At 35.7% G+C, this 22,524-nt stretch overlaps 1 protein-coding gene across 1 annotated transcript in view; it reads left to right on the plus strand.

The window, feature by feature from the left end:
• Positions 1 to 22,524, plus strand: part of ADGRL3 (adhesion G protein-coupled receptor L3) — a 584,624-nt gene that overhangs the window by 374,899 nt on the left and 187,201 nt on the right. The window contains exons 10-11 of the mRNA XM_042782480.1: positions 17,202 to 17,385; positions 18,694 to 18,816. Of these exons, the coding sequence (XP_042638414.1) occupies positions 17,202 to 17,385; positions 18,694 to 18,816 (307 nt within the window). The remainder of the gene's footprint in view (positions 1 to 17,201; positions 17,386 to 18,693; positions 18,817 to 22,524) is intronic.

Genomic DNA, 22,524 nt, shown 5'->3' on the forward strand with positions numbered 1-22,524 from the left:
GCTCTGGTGGCATAGTGCCTAAAGCATTTGACTATTAACCAGAAGGCTGGTGGTTCAAACCCACCAGCCGCTCCTCGGAAGGAAGATTGGGGAATCTACTTCCATACAGATAACGCCTCAGAAACCCAAGGAGGGGTCACTATGAGTCAGGAAAACGACTCAACAGCAGTGGTTTTGGTTTTGGTTTTACACACACACAATAAAATATATGTATGCATATATAATATGTACACATTTTTACCTATTCTTTTCATTTTTTGTGTTATCAGTGTAGAGTTTCTGTGAACCAGAGTTGCTATTGCACCTTTGACAAAATGCAAATTGAATTATGCCAGTTTTACTCATGTGCTTTTGGTGCATAAGACCAGAAGGATTCTAACCTCCATTTATACTGCTAGGAAGAAATTAATGAGTATTTTCAAGTTCCTTGTTTGGTCACTTAATTGGCTGTGTGACAAAGAGCTCTGTGGTGTGTGTCAAACAACTTTCAGAGTTCTCTAATGATTTTTGCTTTGCTTGACTTGTGATACTATTCTGTGTGGCCTGTCAGGCTGGATATCCTTGTTAAAGTGGCTAGAATAAATTGGCTAGTGGTGTGCATACAATGTAGTATATTAAGTACAGCAACAGGGAGTACTTTCAGAAGCTCTTTCAAGAGATTTCGATGTTTGCCCATAAGCATCAAAGTCAGCCCCAACTTTCATTTAATATAATTAAAAGGACATCTGAAAGTAGTTTGAGTCACAGCAGGGTCTTGCGGTTTGGTAACCCTTTGTTAAAACTCTGTGAACTTAATATATTTCACAGCTTGATAAATCTGCACTTGATTTGTGTCAGTAAGAGAGAAAATATAAATCTGCACCCTGCATGTTTCTGGTGCCCTGAACCTGGTGTTAAAAGACACTGAGATCAAAGGAAGTGACTCCATCCTACAAAACCAGAGTAGTTTTCTTTAGATGAAGAATAGTTGTAAGAATCCCTTCTTGTAAGTTATAGTCATTGAATGCTGTCATAAAGCAATCACTGAATCAAAAGAAAGTAAAACCGTGCATAATGGAAGCAAAATAAATCTCACAGGTATTATGTAAAAGCTTGAACAGATCAGTACATAAATATAATGATTCAGAGACCTCCAAAGAACAATGATAGATGTGGGTGGAGATCCTATTTTGACGTGAAAAGCACATCATTCTGGGAATCTCTCAAAATGCCCCTGGTGCCTGTGTCAGGTCAAGCAGAAGTGGCTGCTTGAGAAAGTCCTTTCTGCCTCTTCCATTTTGCATATTTCCTGTAAATAACCAAATATTCCAGCTGCTGTTTGTGTAAACATGATTTGTGAATGTTTCAGGAAGTAATTCAAAGGAGGATTTAAAAAAAAAAAAAAAAAACCTTCTGTTTTTAAATAAAATGTTTTCAGTGAAAACAAAATTATACTCTTTCTTCCTTTCAGTGAGTTGTGGACTGTTTTCTAATTTACTTTCCTGATCAAAACTCAGGTCCTTGATTAGTAGTAAAAATGTTTGTTTAAAGTCCATTCTAATCATCATTGCTTTCTGATCATTGTGTTCACCTTCAGAGAAGTTTTAAATACATAGGAGAATATAAATATAAACATAAAGAAATATAAATACTTCTTTCCAAATGCAAGAGAATACACATCAATTTAGTTTGCTATTTCTTTAGAAGCTTTATGATCAGGTAGTAAGCAGAAAGAAAAAGCTATGAATTGCTTGATAGATTTAAGATCCTACTTTCTGAAACTCTTACTAGCTTCTCTGGTACAGGTCAGAAAAGAAACGGAAGTTTTAAAGACCAATTTGCAGTAAAGAACCCGACTGATGGTTTGGAACCAAACAGATGATTTTTTTCAGGACTGTTCCCAACAGTGTTGTAACTTTAATATTTTCCCTGATCTAATGTATCAGTTATGGAACTTGTATAGATTATGCTAGCAGAAACTTTACTACACCAGCTTAAACTAACCTAGCTCTATTCTGTACATGAAAAAGTGGAGATGACGTGGTTGAGGATTAGCATGTAAACTCCAAGAGATCATCAGAGACAAAGGCTTCCTCTAGTTTTCTGCTCCATTATTTTTAGCTAATGGTTTTCATCATCAAGGTGACAAGATGGTTACTTAGGTTCTAGTCCTCACTTCACTCTAAGTTCTAAACAAGAAGGACAAGGACAAGTGACTGAAAGAGTCACCCCTTTCAGAACTTTCCAGAAGTGCCATCTAACTACTTTGATCACATCTAATAGTCTACCCTCTTTGCATAACTGAACACTGCCTCCATAGGCAGAGCTTTGCATCTGGGCATAGTGTCCAGTCATTCTAAGGTGAGGATACTGGGCAGATAGCATTCTCAGATGTAAACAAAAATACTTTTTATCTTATTTAATGATGCAAAAAGAATAATATCTTTGTTCAGTTTTTGAAATAATAACCTGCCATAGAGTTTTGACAATATCAGAGCTACTTATGAATCCTTAAGTACAGATTAAAATGTGCTTTGTTTTTGCTCATAGTCTGAGGTCAATCATTTTATTAAAAAAAAAAAAAAAGTCTATTTCAAACCAATCTAACACTGTATTTCTCTTCTTTTTAAATCCCCAATTTTTGAATAGCTAATATAGGCACGTGTTACACAATCAAAAGTTTCTTTCACCAGAGCTGCTGCACTGCTGACTTCCGGGCATGCCACCGCCAATGTTGTCAGTTTGACTGGCACCCCCTGGAGTTGTGTAGTGTAACCCTGACTCTCCCCCATGCAACCCAGTCATTTAGCTCTCCTTCCCGTAAGCAGTCGTCGTTCTCAGCCTTTTTAAATATCCTACAGAGGTTATTTGTACTCACATCCATGTCTTTGTTTCTTTATAAATCTTGTCATATAATCAAACAACAGTGTCATTCTTCCTTGTCTAGACTAAGGATTTTGGAAGTAACTTGTGGCAGACCCTCACAAATGGAGGGCATTTAGCCACTGAAAAGACAAGACGTGTATAGAGGTAATCACAGACAGGCTTTGGTCATGGTTTAAATTTAAAACAAACATACAAACAAATAAGCAAACAAAACATGTTAACTGTTCTTCTGCAGGAAACTGGTACTCTAAATGTAGGAATTTCTTTTCCACAGAAAGATTGAGGTAGATTTGCGAGCATTGACTTAGAAAGATATATTATGAGTAAAAACAAGCAAACAAGCAAAAAGCAAACAGAGAAGGGCATTATTAGAGTGATCATATTTTTTTGTGCATGTATATAATTATTTAAAGTCTGGAGAGATCCACAATAAATTGTCTAAGTGATTATTTTTGAATGGAGTGGGTGTTGCTATTTTATAAATGGATCTTTAGGTTCTAATTTACATAGTTATATATTTTTATAACTTTAAATGCATGTGCTTTTTTAATAATAGAGTTTTTTTTAATTTGGTTTCTTGTAATTCATTGCTATTTTTAAATATTTATGTTTGGAGGGAATATACACAACAAACTTATATCCATTCAGTAGTTTCTGCATGCACATTTCATTGATATTGGTTAAGTGCCTCACAGTGTATCACTAGTCTCACTATCTCAACCCGTATTGTTTCACCACCATTAATTTAGACTTTCTACCCTTTATAGTTCACATTTGTGCTTTACAGTTACTGTTGTTAATTAGATCTCATACATACAGTTCTTTAAAAAAGTGTATTGTTGTAGGCAAGCATTCTTTATTAATTGAGCTAATCTATTGTTTAGTATTAGAGTTTATTTTCCAGAATAGTTTTAGTTTGTATTCTAGAATGCTACCCAGGATACCAAATTACATTTAATTCTCATGTATCCTTGATTTCCTCTAGGCTGCAATAGTTTCTCAGACTTTTCTACAAGCATGTCATTTTCAATGTCATAAAAAATATATCTTCTATTAAAACAATTAACCTTTATAATTTAAGACTAGAATAGTTTTAGTCATGTATTCATTCAAAAACTATTATGTTTCAGGCAGTGTTCCAGTTGCAAGGTTTCAGGGGTAAAGACAGACAGGATTCTTACTATTTTAGAGCTCATATTCTAGATCAGCTGGTTGGAGTTTGTTGTTATTGTTGTTTTTATGTGCCGTCAAGTCAGATCCAACTCATAGCGACCCCTCCTTGTGTTTCCAAGGTGGTATCACTACAGAAGTAGATGGCCCAACCTTCCTTCTGAGGAGTGACTGATGGATTTGAACCACTAGCCTTCTGGTTAGCAGTCAAGTGCCTTAGACACTATGCTATCAGAGAGGAACTAATAAATCAGTCGATCAATATAATAAAATAAGATGATGCAGAAATATTATGAAAGAATTGAAACAGAGCCATGTGATTAAAAATGAATGCTTAGTTACTTTAGATTGTAAGGATCAGAGAAGCCCTGTCTCTGGGGTGGTTTCAGTAAAGCTAAGTCCTGGCAGTATGGTTTCAGCCATGTACTTGCAGTCCCTGTATGCACAGATGGTTAAGCACTCATCTAGTAGCTAAAAGGTTGGTGATTTGGACTCATCCAGAGGTGCCATGGAGAAGCCTTAGTGATCTGCTCTGAAAAGTGACAGCCTTGAAGACCTATGAAGCACTTCTACTGTGTACACATGGGGTCACCATAAATTGGAATAAACTTGATGGCAACTAACACCAACAACTTTGGCCTACCTTGAGAAAAGAGTATTCCTGGCACAGGGATCACCCAGGGCAAGTGAGAAATAGTGGGAAAGTTCTGGGGGAAAAATACAGACCAGTATGACCAGTATAGAACAATGTATTAAAGCAGAGTATAGTGGTTGTAAGCTATGGGAAGGAATCAAGGTTTTAATGTCATTAAAGAGATTTAGCCAGGGTTATGGTATTTTCACAAGCTTACAATGGCATCAAACTGACTTTTCCTCTGATATGATACCCATTCTTACAGCTTCAGCTATCATCTTTATGTAGGTGATTCTCAAAATAAAAATATTGTTAATGACTGCTTTATACATTTCTAAATTTCTCTATTCTTTCTACTGCTTTCAGAATAAGGTTTTGAGAATGCATTTTTCATCATGACTTGATCCTGTTTTAAGACTGTCCTGTTGCCCTCAGGAGAAAATTACCAGTTTTGTAATGCACCATTACAAGTATCTGATTTCCTCTTTCTGATTTCTTACACCATTAAATGTCCCCTCCAGTACCTTTGTTTTCTACTTTCCCAATAGTGCCTATGGCATTTGACTGCTAACCAGAAGGTTGGTGGTTCAAACCCACCAACCCCTCTGTGGAAGGAAGACTGGGCAATCTACATCTGTAAAGATTTACTATCTTGGCAATCCAATAAGGGTCACTATGAGTAGCAATCAACTTGATGGAGTGAGTGAAACCACCTAATTATGCCTATACCACACTTATCAACTATTTCATTATTCAGCATTTCACTTTTACAACAATAGTGAAAAATCTACTCTCTATTTTGCACATTAATGATGAATGTCTGCAATAAGGGACACTGAGCTCCCTGATAGGGTTCCTGACAAGCAGACACAGTGTATACATAGAAAGGAAGTTCATATTGCAGATATTTCACTGACCAGGAGGAGTATAGTGGTGTGGTCAGCCCAAAGTTCCAGGATACTAGGCAGAGTAGAAGGGGCTGAATTTTTAACAGGGCCAGCAGGGTTGGGATCCTGCCCAGTAGGTCCTGAGTATGCACAGGGGGCTGAGGCCAGGGCAGCAGCAACCAGTGTCCTGAAGGTGGATCTTCTTTGAGGCTGGGGAGGAAGTAGAACCCTGGGGTCTTATCCCAGTTTCCATCCCTAAGGAGCAGCAAGTGTTGGTTGGGCTATGGTCTGGAGGAGTCCTAAGATGGGACTCGTGGGTGCCCAGGGCATGCAGGACCCCACATCAAGTAACTGACACCTGTGCAGCCTCTTGCACTTCCTGGATGTCCCTTCCTGGGTTAGTACAGTTGAGGATGGGGCAGGCTACCTGGGCAGAGATGGGGTCAGTGGGTGAGTGGCCAGTGACAGCTGTAGTCTAAGGTCAAGGGCAGAGGCTGGGCCTGGCTAGCATGGCATTGGAGGAAGCTAAGGATTGCCAATTCTTTTGAGGACATGGGAGGAGAGGGAAGAAGGGCTGCTTACAAGAGCCAGGGGATACTTGCGTGAGGGGAATAACAGACAGAATTTACCCCACCCCAAGCCCCACTCACCTGTGACAGTTAGTCCCTCTCTCCCACAGACAAAGCCACCAAGTATGTTTTTGGTTCACTGAAGGAATGAACAAGGGCCACCCATTCTGGTGGGTGAGGTGAGGTATGGTGAGGGCAGGAGAAGGAGGGGACCTTGGAGATGAGGAAAGGAGGGGGTGCTTGGGCCACCCTGGCTCTGTAAGTCTGGGGCCCTCCTCTGTGGGTAGAGGTGGGGCTGAGCTCTCCTTAGGTGATATGGCTGAAGAGCAGGGTGGCTGTAGTAGAGAAGCTCCACAAGGTCCTGGAGGATTGTTCACAGTACAGGAGAGGGGATGAAGTGATGTGGTCATCTCCTATTTTTGTGTAACTCCAATATTCACACAATGACCTGGTCTTTGGAACCTATCTATGTTGGTAAGTGAGAAAAGGGTGTACTTGGAAGTTCTTATCTTTGCCTTTATAATCACAGTACCTTCAGTTTAGATTATCCTTAGATTTGCTCACATTTCTTCTTCATCTCAGTAACTTTGATGCATCTGTTAAGACTTACTTCATATATCAACTAGTGTAAGGAAGTATTCTTTGTCCCACTCAGTCTAGATAAATATCTTCTTAACTGAACATAAAAACATCCAAAAAACCTGCTGTCATTGAGGTGATTCTGACATAACACACATAGGACATTCCAAGTTTTAATCTATTACAGCAATGATATTGCTAGCTGTTGTCAAGTCAGCCCCTGACTCACTATGTGTAACTGGTTAGACCATGACAATGCATGGAGCTTTCACTGGCTCATTTTCCCAAATGAGTTGCCAGGCCTTTCTTTCTAGTCTTAGTCTGGTACCTTGACTGAAACCAGTTGAGCATTATAGCAACATGCAAGCCTCTACTGACAGTCAAGGTGTGACTGCACTTGAAGGGCACTGATCAGAAATTGAACTTGGGTCTCCTCCATGGAATGTTTGAATTTTATCACAGAATCACTACTATCCTCATATTACAGCAATAATCAAGCTATATTTCAATACATGTTCACTTGCCTATCTCTAAGCTCCTCAGGAACAAACAGTATTACTTTTATTTGTGTATCTTCAGGTCCTTTTACTTTATCCTTACTGCATACAAGGTAATCTCTAACTAATTACTATTTAATTGAAGCTGTGGTCCCATATTTCCAATTGCTTCTGGTGTATGCTCAACATAAAGAAAATGAAAATCCTCCAACTGGACCAATAAGCAACATCATGATAAATAGAGAAAACATTAAAGTTGTCAGGGATTTCATTTCACTTAGATCTGCAGTCAACATCCATAGAAGCAGCAGTCATGAAATCAGACATTGTATTGCACTGGGAAAATCTTCTACAAAAGAACTCTTTAAAGTGTGAAGAAGTGAAGATGGCACTTTGAAGACTAAGGTGTGCCTCAGCCAGGCCATGGTGTTTTCAATCTCCTCATGCATGTGTATATTGGACGATGAATGTTGTTGTTATGAATGTTGAATGTTGAATGCATGAATGTTGTTTGAATTGTGGTGTTGATGAAGAATACTGAAAATACTTTGAACTGCCAGAAGAACTAACAAATCTGTCCTGGAAGCAGTGCTCCTTGAAAGGGAGAATGGCCAGACTTTATCTCACCTACTTTGGTCATGTTATCCGAAGGGACCATTCCGTGAAGAAGGATGTCATGCTTGGTTTAGGGTCAGTGAAGAAAGAGAAAACCCTCAATGAAATGGATTGACCCGGAGGCTGCAGTGGTGGGCCCAAGCATAGCAAGGACTATGAAGATGGCACTTGGCTGACGGTGTTTCATTCTGTCGTACACGTGGCCATTATGCGTTGGAGCCAACTCGATGGCACCTAACAACAACAACAACATCTTCTTTTTGGTAAAAATCCTCAAAAGAGTTCTGTGTATTTTCTTTCTCTAATTCCTTTTCTCCCATTTTCTCTTAAATTCACACTATCAGAAATTTATCCCCACCACTTAAATGAAGCTGTACTTATTAAGGTCATTCATGACCTTATGCTGTTAAACCTAATGGTCAGTTTTGAGTCCATATCTTACTTGAAAACCTGAAGGCTCTCACACAATTCATCACTTCTTCTTCCTTGATACAAGTCCTTGAGTGGATTAAATGGTTTTTACTTGACTAATAACCTAAAGGTATGTGGTTCAAATCCAGTCAATGTCTCCACAGAAGAAAGGCCTTTTTTTCTGAATTACAAACTATTATTATATTCCCCTCTACTGTTAATATTATATCTGAGTCATCATTATTTTTCCCCTCTACTCAGATTACCTGAGTAATTTCAAACGTTCTCATGACTTCACTGAGCCTATTTTGACTTCATCGTTCCTAAACCTGTATGTGAAGACCAGGTATCTTGTCTAAACTTAAACCTATCTGGACTTTTTTAATCAATACCATACAGATATTTTACACTCAAAATCAATAAACCTGTGTTCCATAGGGATTTCAAGAGCTGATTATTCTTAAGATCACCTTACCTTTCTTCCAAAGTGCTTCCGGGTGGAATGAACCAGAAACCATTCTGTTAACAGCGCTGTGTGTTTACACCAGCCAAAGGCTCCTCACACTCACCCGCTGTCTTCTATAAAAACAACAAAAGACTGTTCCTCTTTCTTTATTGCCATTTTCAGTCAATGCCACTCTCTTTCATTTTGTTGCCTAGCCATAATTCTGTGCATTAAACTTCTTTATTTCCCTTACTAATCAATTTCAATTAATCAATAAATTCTTTAAATATTTCTGGATCTTGTAGTTTTTTCCATTCCCAGAGCCAGAATGAATGGATTGAAATCCTAGTTCTGCCCTGTGTTAACTAATTAACCTTTAGCAAGTTATTTAACTTCTTCGAGTCTTAATTTTCTCATCTGTAAGATGAGATAATAATTATTTCTACTTCATTGGGTTATTGTGAAAATTAAATGAATTAATGCATGCCAGATATTCAGATCAGTGTCTGGAACATACTCAATAAATATTAACTATTATGTATATCATTCCCCTATATAAAAATTTTCAGTGACTTCACATTGCTTTCCAAAGACATTCCCTTTAGGAAGATTTGCTAATATCTTAATGTACTCTGAAAGCCTTTTTGAGATCTAGCCTTCACTTCCCAATTTTGCCACTGAACCCCTTGCACACTTTGCTGTACCTGTAAGTTTTGTTTTGCTTTGCTTTTTTGCTGTTCCTACATAGTGCTTTGTTTTCTTTACCTTTATACCTATAAGTACATGCTGTAGGTCATGCCTCTTCTCTTGCAAATATTTCATCAATTTGAATTCTGCTTGGAATTCTGCTATTCCATGAAAACTTTCCAATACAATTCTTGAACCCTGTGTTTCCATTATTATAATACCTGTCATGCATTTTAATTACTTTTTAAATTGTCTGGCACTACTGTATTGTTTTCACCATGAAGGAAGGGAGAACATCTTTCTTTCTTGTTGCATGCCAATTGATTTGTCACATTGAAAGTGCTCAATTAATATTTGTTAAATGACTACTGTGATAGGAAAAAGTTTGAGTCAAATTGTTAGCTCTATTTAATTTATGTTATATAACATAGCATTATTCAATACCATTCAATCATTTGTTCTGAAACTAGATTTAAATAGTGATATAATGAATTATAATAGGCTAAAACGTGTTTTGTTTTATTTTTCTTTAACGGAACAAGGAGTCTCTTGAAGAGGGAGACTCTTTTCCATGAAATTTTAGTTTTATCTTTTTCTTTTAAGTTTCTTATTACAATATTAAGGGCAGTTGTGTTATACAATCTAACTTTAATGAAGACTTGAAAATGCCAATACTTCATGGTAATATAAAAGGTAGTTTAAAGATTAGTAGTTTTTATATGCTTGGTAATATTAAATGATAATAGCTATAAAAAGAATCTTAGGTTTATTGATCAGATGTGTAAATATCAGTCAGCATTTTGACTTCTAATAAAAACCTGAAAGTTCTAAACTATTTTTTGAAGACTCTTATACCATTTCACCTTCAGAATTTTTATTTAAATCAATATCTAAACACAGATTGGAGTACAGTGTGTCCTATTCAGTAGTAACTTTAAACTTTCATTTTATTTTATTCTGAGCAAATAAACTTTACATCAGTTGTTCAAAATAAAAATAAAGTTGTTTTTACATTTTGAAAATATAAATCAATGTAAACCTGTTCTCATATCTTGAAATATAATAACATGACAAAAAGTAGGAAATGGAAACAGAGGAGAACAGAAAACTTATTTCTCTTTCTCAACATATCTTGAGATTTAGACATTAGGAATAAATGTAACTGTAAATATATATTATAGTAAAACATCAATTTACACTAAATTCCTTAGTATGGTACTGAAGACCTTCAAAGATCTGACTTCTACCAACCATTTCTTCTACCACTACTTATCTTTCTACCCTCTTTTCATGCCCCATACATTGACCTTACCCCACATTCTTTGCTTAATTGTGCTTTTTTTTTTTTTCATCATCAGCTTTCATATTAGGTTCATCAGCCTCAAGTGTCTTCATCACAGTTATAAAAAGTATTCATCCTTATGTGTCCAACTCAAAAGCAAACTATTTCTTCAAAGTTTTCTTGATTTTCTCCAGTATGTATTACTGCTACTTTCTTTGTCCTGTCATGAGGTAGACTTTTACTTTTAGCTCTATTTTGTGCTCACTATCTGCCTTGGAACATAGGCTAATTTGGGGTAGACTTGATGTTTTTTCCCCCTCATCTAACCTCATCTCAAGAATGTCTTCCCTAGATCTTTACGTATCATTGTTATATTTAATAAAAATTCATTAATTTACATTGAAAAATGTACACTTAAAGTGTGCATTCTCTTAATGCACAAAATATATAGTAAGTGTACACTTTAATACACTTAAAAGGCATATTTCATAATTTTTATAACAAAGCGTTATTTTGCATAGTGGTCTGAATTCACTACAATAACCTAAGTTTCTGCTTTTCTTTTTCTAAATTTTTCTTGATAGTAACTTCTAATTTAGCCTGTCTTCCTTACAAACCATGCTTATATCAAAGCAGGGTTTTCTTACAGAAGACTTTGTTTTTGTTTATATATATATAAACATGACAAGAAACTATAGAATAGAAGAGGATGCTTTCAGATTTCCCGTTGTATTTCAGATTATTAATGAAATGATAATAAAAGTAGGTTATCTTTGTGTAATGAGAATTTACTGAGTTTCAAAATATCTCAAAACATTAAGCTATGCCCTGGGAAACAAAAATGAACATCATTTCTCCCCTTAGTACAACATAGTCTAGTGAGAAAGGCAGCCAAAAATGTGGATAATTCAGCTAAACATAAATAGGTATAAAATGGGAGCCCAGTGTGGCATCTAATCTCTGAGATGAGAATGATTCAAGAAACACTGGCTAGCTAATCATATTTTTGTTTGTGGTTAGTTATATTCATAAAAGAAATACCTCCAGAGATTTTTTTTTTTTCTCCCTTACTGGTATGGAAATGGCAAAGTATGAATCTGCACTGGATTTGTACTCATTCAGCAAAGAGTCATAGATCACTTATTGTATACCAGCCAGGCACTGTTTGGGGCACTATTAAATGTGATAGAACCTCTTCTTCTTAGAACTTATTATGTTCTATTGAATGGGGAGATAGATAGTATGCATGAAGATAAATAAATATATGAGATACTTTTGAGTAATGATATATGCTACCAAGAAAATAAAACAGGTAATGAATTTAAAGATGAGGGGATTCTCCTTAGCTATCTTGAGCATAGAAAATTTTGTTGAGCAAGTGACACTTGAACTGAAACTGAATGATCACATGATTAAAAATCTTGACTTCAGAAAATTGCAGTGTAGTTAAGCTATGTAGCTTTCCCAGAAGGCCTTGTTCAATTTGGATCTTTACTTGGAGGTTTCCAAGTGATAGCCCTTGTTCCCCAGATGATTCAGCTTGCCCCATTGAGATTTCCTGCTCATCTGAGTAAGATGTGCCATTGATGTGTCTTTCTTCATTATTACTTTTGTGCATTCTTGTGAAAGAATTCACAATTACATTGTCTTGCAATAATTAAAACAGTTGTTATAGCAAAGATTTATAAGTATTCTCTCCAAAGTTCACAGTAGTTAAAATAAGTAAAATCTCCCTTTTGAAATAGGTATGTATGTATATGGATAAGGCATTTGGCTGCTAACTAGAAGGTCAGCAGTTCAAACCCACTAACTGCTCCACAGAAGGAAGATGGGGCAATCTACTTCTGTAAAGAATTACAGCCTCAGAAGCCCAATGGGAGTCACTATGAGTCATAATAGACTCCCTGGCAGTGAGGTTTGTTTTTTTTTTTCCCTCCATTTTCATAGAAATTTATATTTACACCTATATAAATTATAAAGTAACACAGTTTTTTTAAAAACAAACATACCAGGATCATGGGCATACCATATCCTTCTAGGCATATATTTAACTTACATAATACTTACTGGAAATCCTATTGTTAAAATCAGACCATGAATCAAATTTATGGTAGCATAGTGGCTAAGACACTTGCCTGCTAACCAGACGGCTGGCGGTTCAAACCCACCAGCCACTCCTCGGAAGGAAGGTTGGGCAATCCTACTTCCGTAGTGATACTGCCTCGGAAACCCAAGGAGGGGTCGCTATGAGTCGGGTTTGACTCGACGGCACATAACAACAACAACAACAACAGTTTTACTCATAGTATATAAAGCATATAATTGTGCTACAGAGTTCTATCAGTCAAAAATATTTCAGAGTCTAATCCAAAAACTCTGTAATGAGATGGTGTTTTGGTTCTCTTGTTCAAGTCTAACAAAAAATACCACAAATGGGTGGCTTCAATAAACAGCTGTCTTCTCTTACAGTTTTTGAGTCTAGATGTCTGTCAAAGTGCCAGCTCTAGGGACTGGGTGAAAGCCCCTCAACCTTGGGCTTCAGCTCTGCCTCTTGCTCCTGGCCCACTGAAGCTGGAGGCTTCTCTTAATTCAGGCAGTTGCTGGCTGCTGAGGCTCACAAACCCAAGGTCAACAAATAAAATTACACAGTCCCAAAATTACCAAACAACATGGCAGACTACTAGTTCAAGTCCAGAGAGAGTTGCAAGATCTGTAAGAAACATGACAGGCTGCTGAATGAAGACTCAGCTACATGCAGGGTCCAAGCATGCCAAAAAGGTCAGAGACCCTTCTCAAAGCTGTCTTCTTATATACTGGAAGCAGACCACGTCCCTAAGGCAGCTACTCAGCTGTTCCAGTAAATTCCACCATGGAGTTGATTATTAGTCTCATCTTGGGGAATGCTACATCCAGCTTCCCCTCCACTCAAAACCAGGCCCAGACACACTGATACACAACTTATCTACCACAGATGGATAATGTGTACCCTAACCTCAAATCGAAACAGGATGAAGCCTACTTTTTTGTGTAGTTCATAGTTTGTTGATTAGTTAGGAAGCATATTTCCTATGGAACTTAGGAAGTTCCTAAAGGCATAGAACCAAAAGCAAATTCTGAATGCTCATTTCCTATTAAAATTTGAATGTTTTAAAAAAAATTAATGAAGTGAGTTACTATTTCGATTCTAATAGGGACAATGTTGATTGATTCAACTTACTTCTTAAAAGTTTAGATTATTTCAGTCTATATGTTATTTATTTTTCTTCCTCTGGATTAAGGCATTGTGAAAAGAATAATAAAATTCTATAAGACAAATTCAGGATCAGCCTTATTTTCTTCCAACTTAGTATATAAATTTCAGGTCAGAAAAAATTTGATAGCAGAACAGATGTATCAGTGTGAACTGTTGGACCTTAAAGTGATGTGCCAGTATCTGTTCTAAATTTAGTCAAATTTATTGTATATTTCCAGTTGAACCTGTGTTCTAAGTATAGTTAAGCTTATTGCTTTGGAACCAAATGAAATGAAAATCATCCAGTTTTAAAAAATATGGTTATGTAAACAAATGTAAGCAATGCAAATACCTAGTTTGAGAAAGAAAGTTATTTTTTGACCAGATGTCATCTTTATGGGTAAATTATGCACATGCATAAATGTATAAAGAAACCATATATATATATATATATATATATATATATATATATATATATATGTGTGTGTGTGTCCTTTTATCATAGAGCAGTTGTGATTATTTAATTGGCCTTCATTAAAGTAGCAACAAATTCATGTCACTAATCTTTGGAAAGCTTACATAATTTGTATTATCTGTAAAGCTACTAAGATTGACTTAATTGTGTTGGGTCTCACTAGCAGAAAATGAGTCTGTTTATCAGAGTTCTAGAAAACTCATCATGTTCCCTGTATTGTCTTATTCTTCAAAGCTTCAGGTAGTATAGTTGTTAGTAGCTAAGCTGTGCAACAGGTTTAGTTATGAAGGTTGCTTGGCAGATGATATATTTCTTCAGTAGCTCATTACAGTGTAGATATTCTTATCAGATATGATTTAGGCTTCATTCAGTAAAAATCTCTTTTCTTCCCACATTCTTCCCACTTGTATATCAAGTTGGGTAAAGTTATATTTGGAGTACTTAGTATGCACCAAATACCCTTAAGAGATGAATATATAGCACCGAATTTACATACAAGGTACAGAAAGATAAGGAACTTACACAATGTCATACAGCTAACAAGAGGTAGAGTGCAGGTTTAAATCAGCCAGTATGGTTTCAAAGATTATACTCTGATATTAGTAACATAGAATACTGTCCTTGTGTTAACATATACTTACAATATAATACTTAAGCAATAATAAAAAGTTTCTTTTTTTTTTTAAGCTGAATAAATGGATCTTAAATTTATGTCACAACCCACCAAGTTCCAGATTTGGGTGCTACAATTAAGTCTGTCTTTTCTTTAATAAATTTAGAAATTATTTGGGCTTTGATAGGAAGCTTCTGCAAAGACTGTATCTTATTCGGAAGAATACAATTGTTGAAAATATATTAAAAATGTGTAATTATGGGAAATTTTTTCAGTTGAAAAGCTAAGATAAATGAATAAGGAGTTCCTTTCATTAATTTGTTACCAGTTCAAAGGTATGACATTTTGGCTAGAGCAATCTATTTAAAACATGTTCTTATTTAGAGCATTCTCAGACTTGACTATAGTTGTTTTTTTGTTAGTTTGTTCTTTTCCATATTTTTAAATTAAAAAGTAAAAAACAATGAAAGCAGAACAGAAGTATTGTATGATTCCCAATAAATATTCTTTGAGGTAATGTTTAATCAATATAACATTATTAACTCATTCAAATAGTAGTGCTGCTTAAGGAACAAGCATAATTTCTGTAACATATAGGATTTTCAGACCATTTCTAATGAATCCAAAATATTATCTAGTTCTAGGAAGCATCCATCTTTACATTCAAGAGATCTATGTTCTCCTTTTAGGTTCAGAAAATAATATACACTTTTTTTGTTTGTTTTCCCCCTATCTGTCACCTCCTCCTGGCATATTCTGTTGGCATATTTCTCTGTGGAACTACTTAGAAAGCAGATGATTTCATTGTGATCTGGGATATTTTTGTCTGGCGACTAGGTCATGCTTTAAACCTACCACAAATGACAAAGCTAAGCACACTATATGAAAATCCCCAGTCATTAAATTCATCAGGGAATATTTTGTTTGCTGTAAATGATGCAAGGTACTAAAGTTGTGAATAGGATTATTTTATATAAAAGTTCAATAATGTTAATTTTTGGCCAGACCTTGGAAGAGCTGTGGAAATTTCAAGAAAAAATAACTTTTATCAAAAGACAAATGAGTTTTTGAAGCTGGTGTTAATTGGCAGCTAAGGTGTTTCATTATGAAGCCGAATTTTTAACAGTTGTTACTTGGTTACTATGAAAACACCAACCAGAAGAAAACACTGCAGTGCGATAGATATTTCTCCAATCTCTCCCAACCCTTCTGCTTTTAAAATACCTGTGTGCTGCCTAGAAACTGTGTCTGTGTTAGGTATTCACTCAACTTTATTTTTGGATTTGATGCAAATTTCATGATCAACAACTTTAGGGATGATCACTTTCAAACTGTAGGTGTTATATTTTTCTATTTTTCAAATCTCTGTGTTTGAATGAAATTTAAGACCTTATTTGGGTGCACAACTTTTTCTTTGTAACCTAGAGCATAAAAGCAAGCCACAGGAAATATATAAATTGTAACTACAGAGATTATTCTGTTGCATGAAGCAGTAAGAAATGTGATGCTTCATCTCTACATGTAAGTGTACCAACTGCTGATATTTTGGAGGAAAAAAACCATCTAAGGGTCATAAGTAGGGAAGTCTATCTGTTTATGTCCCTCCCTGCTAGTAAACAGTATGAAGAACAGTTTTCTGAACACACAACATATCCAAAACTCCTGGGAGCATGTATATTTTGATATATCTCTCATTTGGATATTTTACTTACTGGCTAGGTGAAAAACAAGAAAAGTAGTTTGCTCAGTGAATCCTGAACCTATAAGCAACATATTCTTGTATTATCTTGACTGTAGTCATTGTTTTAATCTCTGTTATATTCAGCATCCAGTTTTATATTGATTCAGTGAAAATCATTTAACCAAAAAAAATTTGGAAGGTGGTGTGGTCAAAGTGTTGGTTTAAGTTACTTGCAACAATTGCACAACCAAATAATGTAATTATGTTATCATAGTCTTAATTGAAGCTTGTGCTATTGATTCTAAGAAGCCAGCTTGGTCCTATTTGTTGTCCTTCAAAACAAAGACAGATTTTTCTCTTGCCTTGTGAAGTCTCAGCTAGGGCTTTACAGAACAGAATAATGAATGCTTCTGCTGCAGCATGTCACAGGGGAGGCTGGGACAATACTGAACTCATGCTCACTGCTGATCCTTTCTTGCTGGGCAACATGTACACATGGATTTCTGACAACTATGTGGGTTCACTAGAGACCCCTGTCATTCTGTTCATCCTCTTATAGGCAATGGTCGAGACAGTTAACAACCTCCTCCAGCCACAAGCGTTGAGTGCATGGAGAGACCTGACTACAAGTGATCAACTACGTGCAGCCACCATGTTGCTTGACACTGTGGAGGAAAGTGCTTTTGTGCTGGCTGATAACCTTTTGAAGACAGACATTGTCAGAGAAAACACAGACAATATTCGTGAGTGTTACTTGTTATACAGATGGTCCAGAGCCCCTTGCACAAATGAAGAGGGCAAAGAAAAATGGTATCTGTGGTGCTCCAAATATATGAGTGCTGTTTTATTTCAGTGGTTAAATTATACTTTTTTTTGTAAAACTAGAAGAGGATCACTTGTTACTGGTTCAAGAGAATATTCATAATCATGTTTGTCATCCTCCATAGGACATCCAGTATTGGCTACATTAGCCTGTGATCACTTACAGTAAAATCCTCATTTTTTTTTTAAATTTTTTATTTAGAATTTTATCCTCTTACTGCAAGGCTTATGGGTTATTTCAGATAACACAAGAGTGCCTTTGAATTATATACTATAAAGAAATTTCCATTTAAGAGAAAGTGATAAAAAATAATTTCTAATTTTTGTGTTATTTGGCTCATAAATAGTATAGATCTATTTTTATTGCATGTAGGAATGTAGCTGAAAGTTTTCTTTCAGAAGATTTGATAATTAAGTTTTACACTTATTAGATTAAAAGATAGATCAATAGTGATACAGTAGTACAGCACTTCATAATATAAAAGGATTTTTCTTCATAAAATAAAGATAATATTTTGAAAATAAATGTAAAACCAATATAAACTATAAAAATTTGGGCTGGAATTTTGAATTTTGTGGTTTATTATTGAAGTATTTGTATTCTTATTTATATAACTTTGTTGTTAACTGTTTATGCACCATCGAATCAGTTCCAACTCATACCGCACTAAAGAACAGAGTACAACTGCTTCACAGGGTTTCCAGGCTGTAATTCTTTAGAGGAACAGATCTTCAGGTGTTTTCTCTCATGGAACTGCAGGTGGGTTCCAACCACTGACCTTTTGGTTAGCAGCCAAGCACTTAAACATTGTACCAGGAGGGCTCCTCATATAACTTTAATGGCTTTTATTTTCTTTATTTTGAAAAAAAAAATTAAAATAAGAACAGAATAATTATTTCTAGGGAGCTCTGGTAGCATAGTGCCTAAGGCACTTGACTGCTAACCAGAAGGCTGGCGCTTCAAACCCACCAGCCACTCCTCGGATGGGAGATGGGGCAATCTACTTCCGTAGTGATACTGCCTCGGAAACCCAAGGAGGGGTCGCTATGAGTCGGGTCCGACTCGATGGCACATAACAACAACAACAACTTATTTCTAAATGCAAGATTGAATTACTGCAAAGCATGACAAATATAACATTAATTCTAATGTTTTAATTTCAGAAATATTTCAGTGATTATTATAGTTTGGACATGTTTCTCAATAAACATCTATTTTCTATTAATAGAATTGGAAGTTGCAAGGCTGAGCACAGAAGGAAATTTAGAAGACCTAAAATTTCCTGAAAACACAGGCCATGGAAGCACTATACAGCTTTCTGCAAATACTTTAAAACAAAATGGCCGTAACGGTAAGTTATAGTTGAACTTTTTAAACTTGATGAAATTAAACTTGCCATCAATTCACTTTTTTTTTTTTTTCTTGAAGTTTTAAATTCACTATCTGAGCACTGTTGTTCTCCTCTAACTCCACTATTCTCCTCTTCCTGTACTTTCTTATCTCCCATGACAGCAGTATTGCAATGGTGTTTGTTCCACAAAATTCTCAACCAGATTTGGAAATTGGTCCTTTACTTTTTAGTTACAGAAACCACTGAAAACTTGAATATGATGAAAATAAATAAACCTCAAAATGCAGATGATCTGACTTTTTTGCTTGAAAGGAGTAAATATCACTCACTGAGTTGAGAGATTTAGCTTCTAAAATATTTATTGGAAATTCTACTTGTAATTTTAAAATTGTATGTTTTCTTTTTCCTTATTCAATGTCTTTTTGAGAGTGCTTCTCATGCTTTTACTTTACAGATCACTTTCTCATTACTGTTTCTATGAATGTTTTTGCTAGTTCTTAGAATTTCTATAGGAGCTCTGATGGTGCTATGGTTAAAACAATAAGTTGCTAAGCCAAAGGTTGATGGTTCAAACCCACTAGCCACTCTGAGGGAGAAAGATGAGAGAGTCTTCTTCCATAAAGATTTACAACCTTGGAAACTTTATTAAGCAGTTGCACTCTGTCCTGTAGGGTTGCTATGAGTCAGAATTGATTTGATGGCAGTTTGATTTGGTTTTGGTGGAATTAATATATTTGAAATCATAGCATATGCACTGTTTCCTGTCTGGTTTCTTTAAATCAGCATATTTCCAATATTCATTCATGGTTTTCATGTATCAGTTGTTTGTTTATCTATATTGCTGCACAGTATATCCCATTATATGAATACACCATAATTTTTAATCCCTTCTTGAAGTTGAGGAAACTTCCAATTTCGGACCATTATGAATAAAGATGGGAGCTCTGGTGGTGTAGTGCCTAAGGCGATTGACTACTAACCAGAAGGCTGGAGGTTCAAACCCACCAGCCACTCCTCGGAAGGAAGGTTGGGCAATCTAGTTCCTTACTTAGTGGCATTGCCTCGGAAAGCCTAGAAGGGGTCACTATGAGTTTGATCCAACTCTATGGCAGTGTGTTTGGTTGTTTTTTTGGTATGAATAAAGACACTTTGACTACTCTTGGGTGAGTCTTTTGGTTAACATATGTTTTCATTTATTCAGGAAAGGTAGATGTATGTTTAATGATGTAAGAAACTGCCAAAAAGTTCTCCAAATGGCTCAACCATTTTACACTCCTGATAGCAATGTACAAGAGTACCAGTTTCATATCTTGGTTACCAGGTGCTGCTGTAACTGAAATACCTAAATTGGTGGCTTTAAAGAACAAGAACTTATTTTCTCACAGTTTTGGGGATAGAAATCAAGTCAGTAGGAGAGTTCTATTTTGTCCATAACTGCTTCCTTGGCATTGCTTGGTATCTATCTTTTTCTTGTATGTGTCTCTAGGTCTTTTTTGTATTTCTTTTCTCAATAACTCAGAAATGATTAGGTTTAGGACTCATCCTATTGTGGTACAAACTCAATAAGATAGCAATAGAAAACCTTACTTTTAAACTGGGTTGTATTTATAAGTACAAGGATTAGGATTTCAATACATAATTTGAGCAGACACAGTCCAATCTATAACGTTCCACACTCTTACTGGTGTTTTCAGTCTTATTTTAGACATTTTAGTGTGCATAGAGTGGTATATCAATGTAGTTTTAATTTGCATTTCCCTGCAGACTACTGGTGCTAACCATTTTTCCTGTTTCTATTGGTCTCTCATATATCTTTTTTTTTTTTTTTTTTGTAAAGTGCATCTTTGAATCTTTTGCCATTTTTAGTGTATTATTCATTCTTTTATTATTGATTTGAAGAAGTGTTTTAAGGATTTATGTGTCTACAATAAAATATATATACTAGTCTGTGTCTTGCCTACCCATTATCTTTTTTAAAAAAAACAGTTTATTTTGTTGTTGTTTTTGAGAATATAAACAGCAAAAATACACAGAAACTCAAGTGTCTACAGTTATATTTCAGTGACATTCGTTAAATTCTTAGGGTTGTACAGCCAATATCATCCTTCTTTTCTAATTAGTTCCTCCCACATAAAGATACACTTGCTGCCCCCTAAGTTCTTGTTTAATCTTTTGACTTTCTGTTCTCAATTTGATCCCATATAGATAGATTTTAAAAGAGTGTAATGCTCAACACAGACGTTCATTACCAGTTGATTGAAACTAATCCCTCGTTTTAAGAAGACTTCAGAGGATATTTTTGGGTTAAGATTTAAAGATTATTATCTGGGTAACCTACTTATAATTTTAATACTATATTTTTATAGATACAGATTTATAATTTTTATAAAGTTTATTTTTTCAGTATTTTTTCTTTTATATTACTGTACTTTAGGTCCTATCCATGTAACAGTAATAACAACATCCATAGTAACTTTGTCTCCCCAAAATCACAAAAATATTATCATTGTTTTTTTCTAGATTTATATTTCTTTTTTTCATGTCTATGATCTATCTATGAGCTCTGGTAGCATAGTGCCTGAGGCACTTTGACTGCTAACCAGAAAGCTGATGGTTCAAACATCCAGAAAGCTGATGGTTCAAACATACCAGCCACTCCTCAGAAGAAAGTTTGGGCAATCTACTTCCGTAGTGATACTGCCTCGGAAACCCAAGGCTGTGATGAGTCAGGTTTGACTCAATGCTACACAACAACAATGATCTATCTTGATTAAGTTTTGAGTGAGAAATGAGTTAGAAATTAATAATAAATTCTTTAATAATGATTATATATAGTTGTTGTTGTTAGGTACCATCAAACCAGTTCCTACTTATAGCAACCTCACATTAAAACAAAAGGAAACAGTGCCTGGTCATGCATCATACTCAAAATAATTGCTACGTTCCAGCCCATTGTTGCAGCCACTATGTCAGTCCATCTTGATAAGGATCATTTCTGTTTATCGCTGACCCTCTACTTTACCGAGCATTTTGTCCTTCTCCAGGGAATGGTCTCTTATGATAAAATGTCCAAAGTGCATGAGATAAAGTCTCACCATCCTTGCTTCTAAGGAACTTTCTGTCTGTGCTTCTTACATGGCATATTTGTTAATTCTTCTGAGGGTTTGTGTTGTTGCTGTTATGTGCCATGGAATTGCACCCAACTCATAGAGACCCCTCCTTGGGTTTCTGAGGCTGTATCACTATGGAAGTAGATTGCCCAACCATCCTTCCAAGGAGTGGCTGGTGGGTTTGAACTGCCAGCCTTCTGTGCTATGCTACCAGACAGTTTGTGGTATGTCCAATATTCTTACCCAACACCACAAATAAAATACATCAATTTTTCTTCAGTCTTCCTTATTCATTATCTATCTTTTACATCCATATAAAGTGATTGAAAGTGCCATGGCTTGGATCAGTCATACCTTAGTCCTCTTGGTGACATCTTTCTTTTTAACACTTTAAAGAGATCTTTTGCAGCAAATTTGCCCAATGCAATACATTGTTTGACTGCTACTTCCATGGGCATTGATTGAGGATCCAAATAAAATGGAATCCTTGACACCTTCAGTCTTTTTTTTTTTTTATTAGGATTTGGGTGAAGATTTACAGAGTAAATTCACTTTTCATACAGCAGTTCACATATACTTTGTCTCATGTCATTGACCA

This window comes from Orycteropus afer, unplaced genomic scaffold (genome assembly GCF_000298275.1).
Source record: "Orycteropus afer afer isolate SDZICR_OR568_19922 unplaced genomic scaffold, OryAfe1.0 scaffold00335, whole genome shotgun sequence".
In the NCBI taxonomy this organism is placed as follows: Eukaryota; Metazoa; Chordata; class Mammalia; order Tubulidentata; family Orycteropodidae; genus Orycteropus; species Orycteropus afer.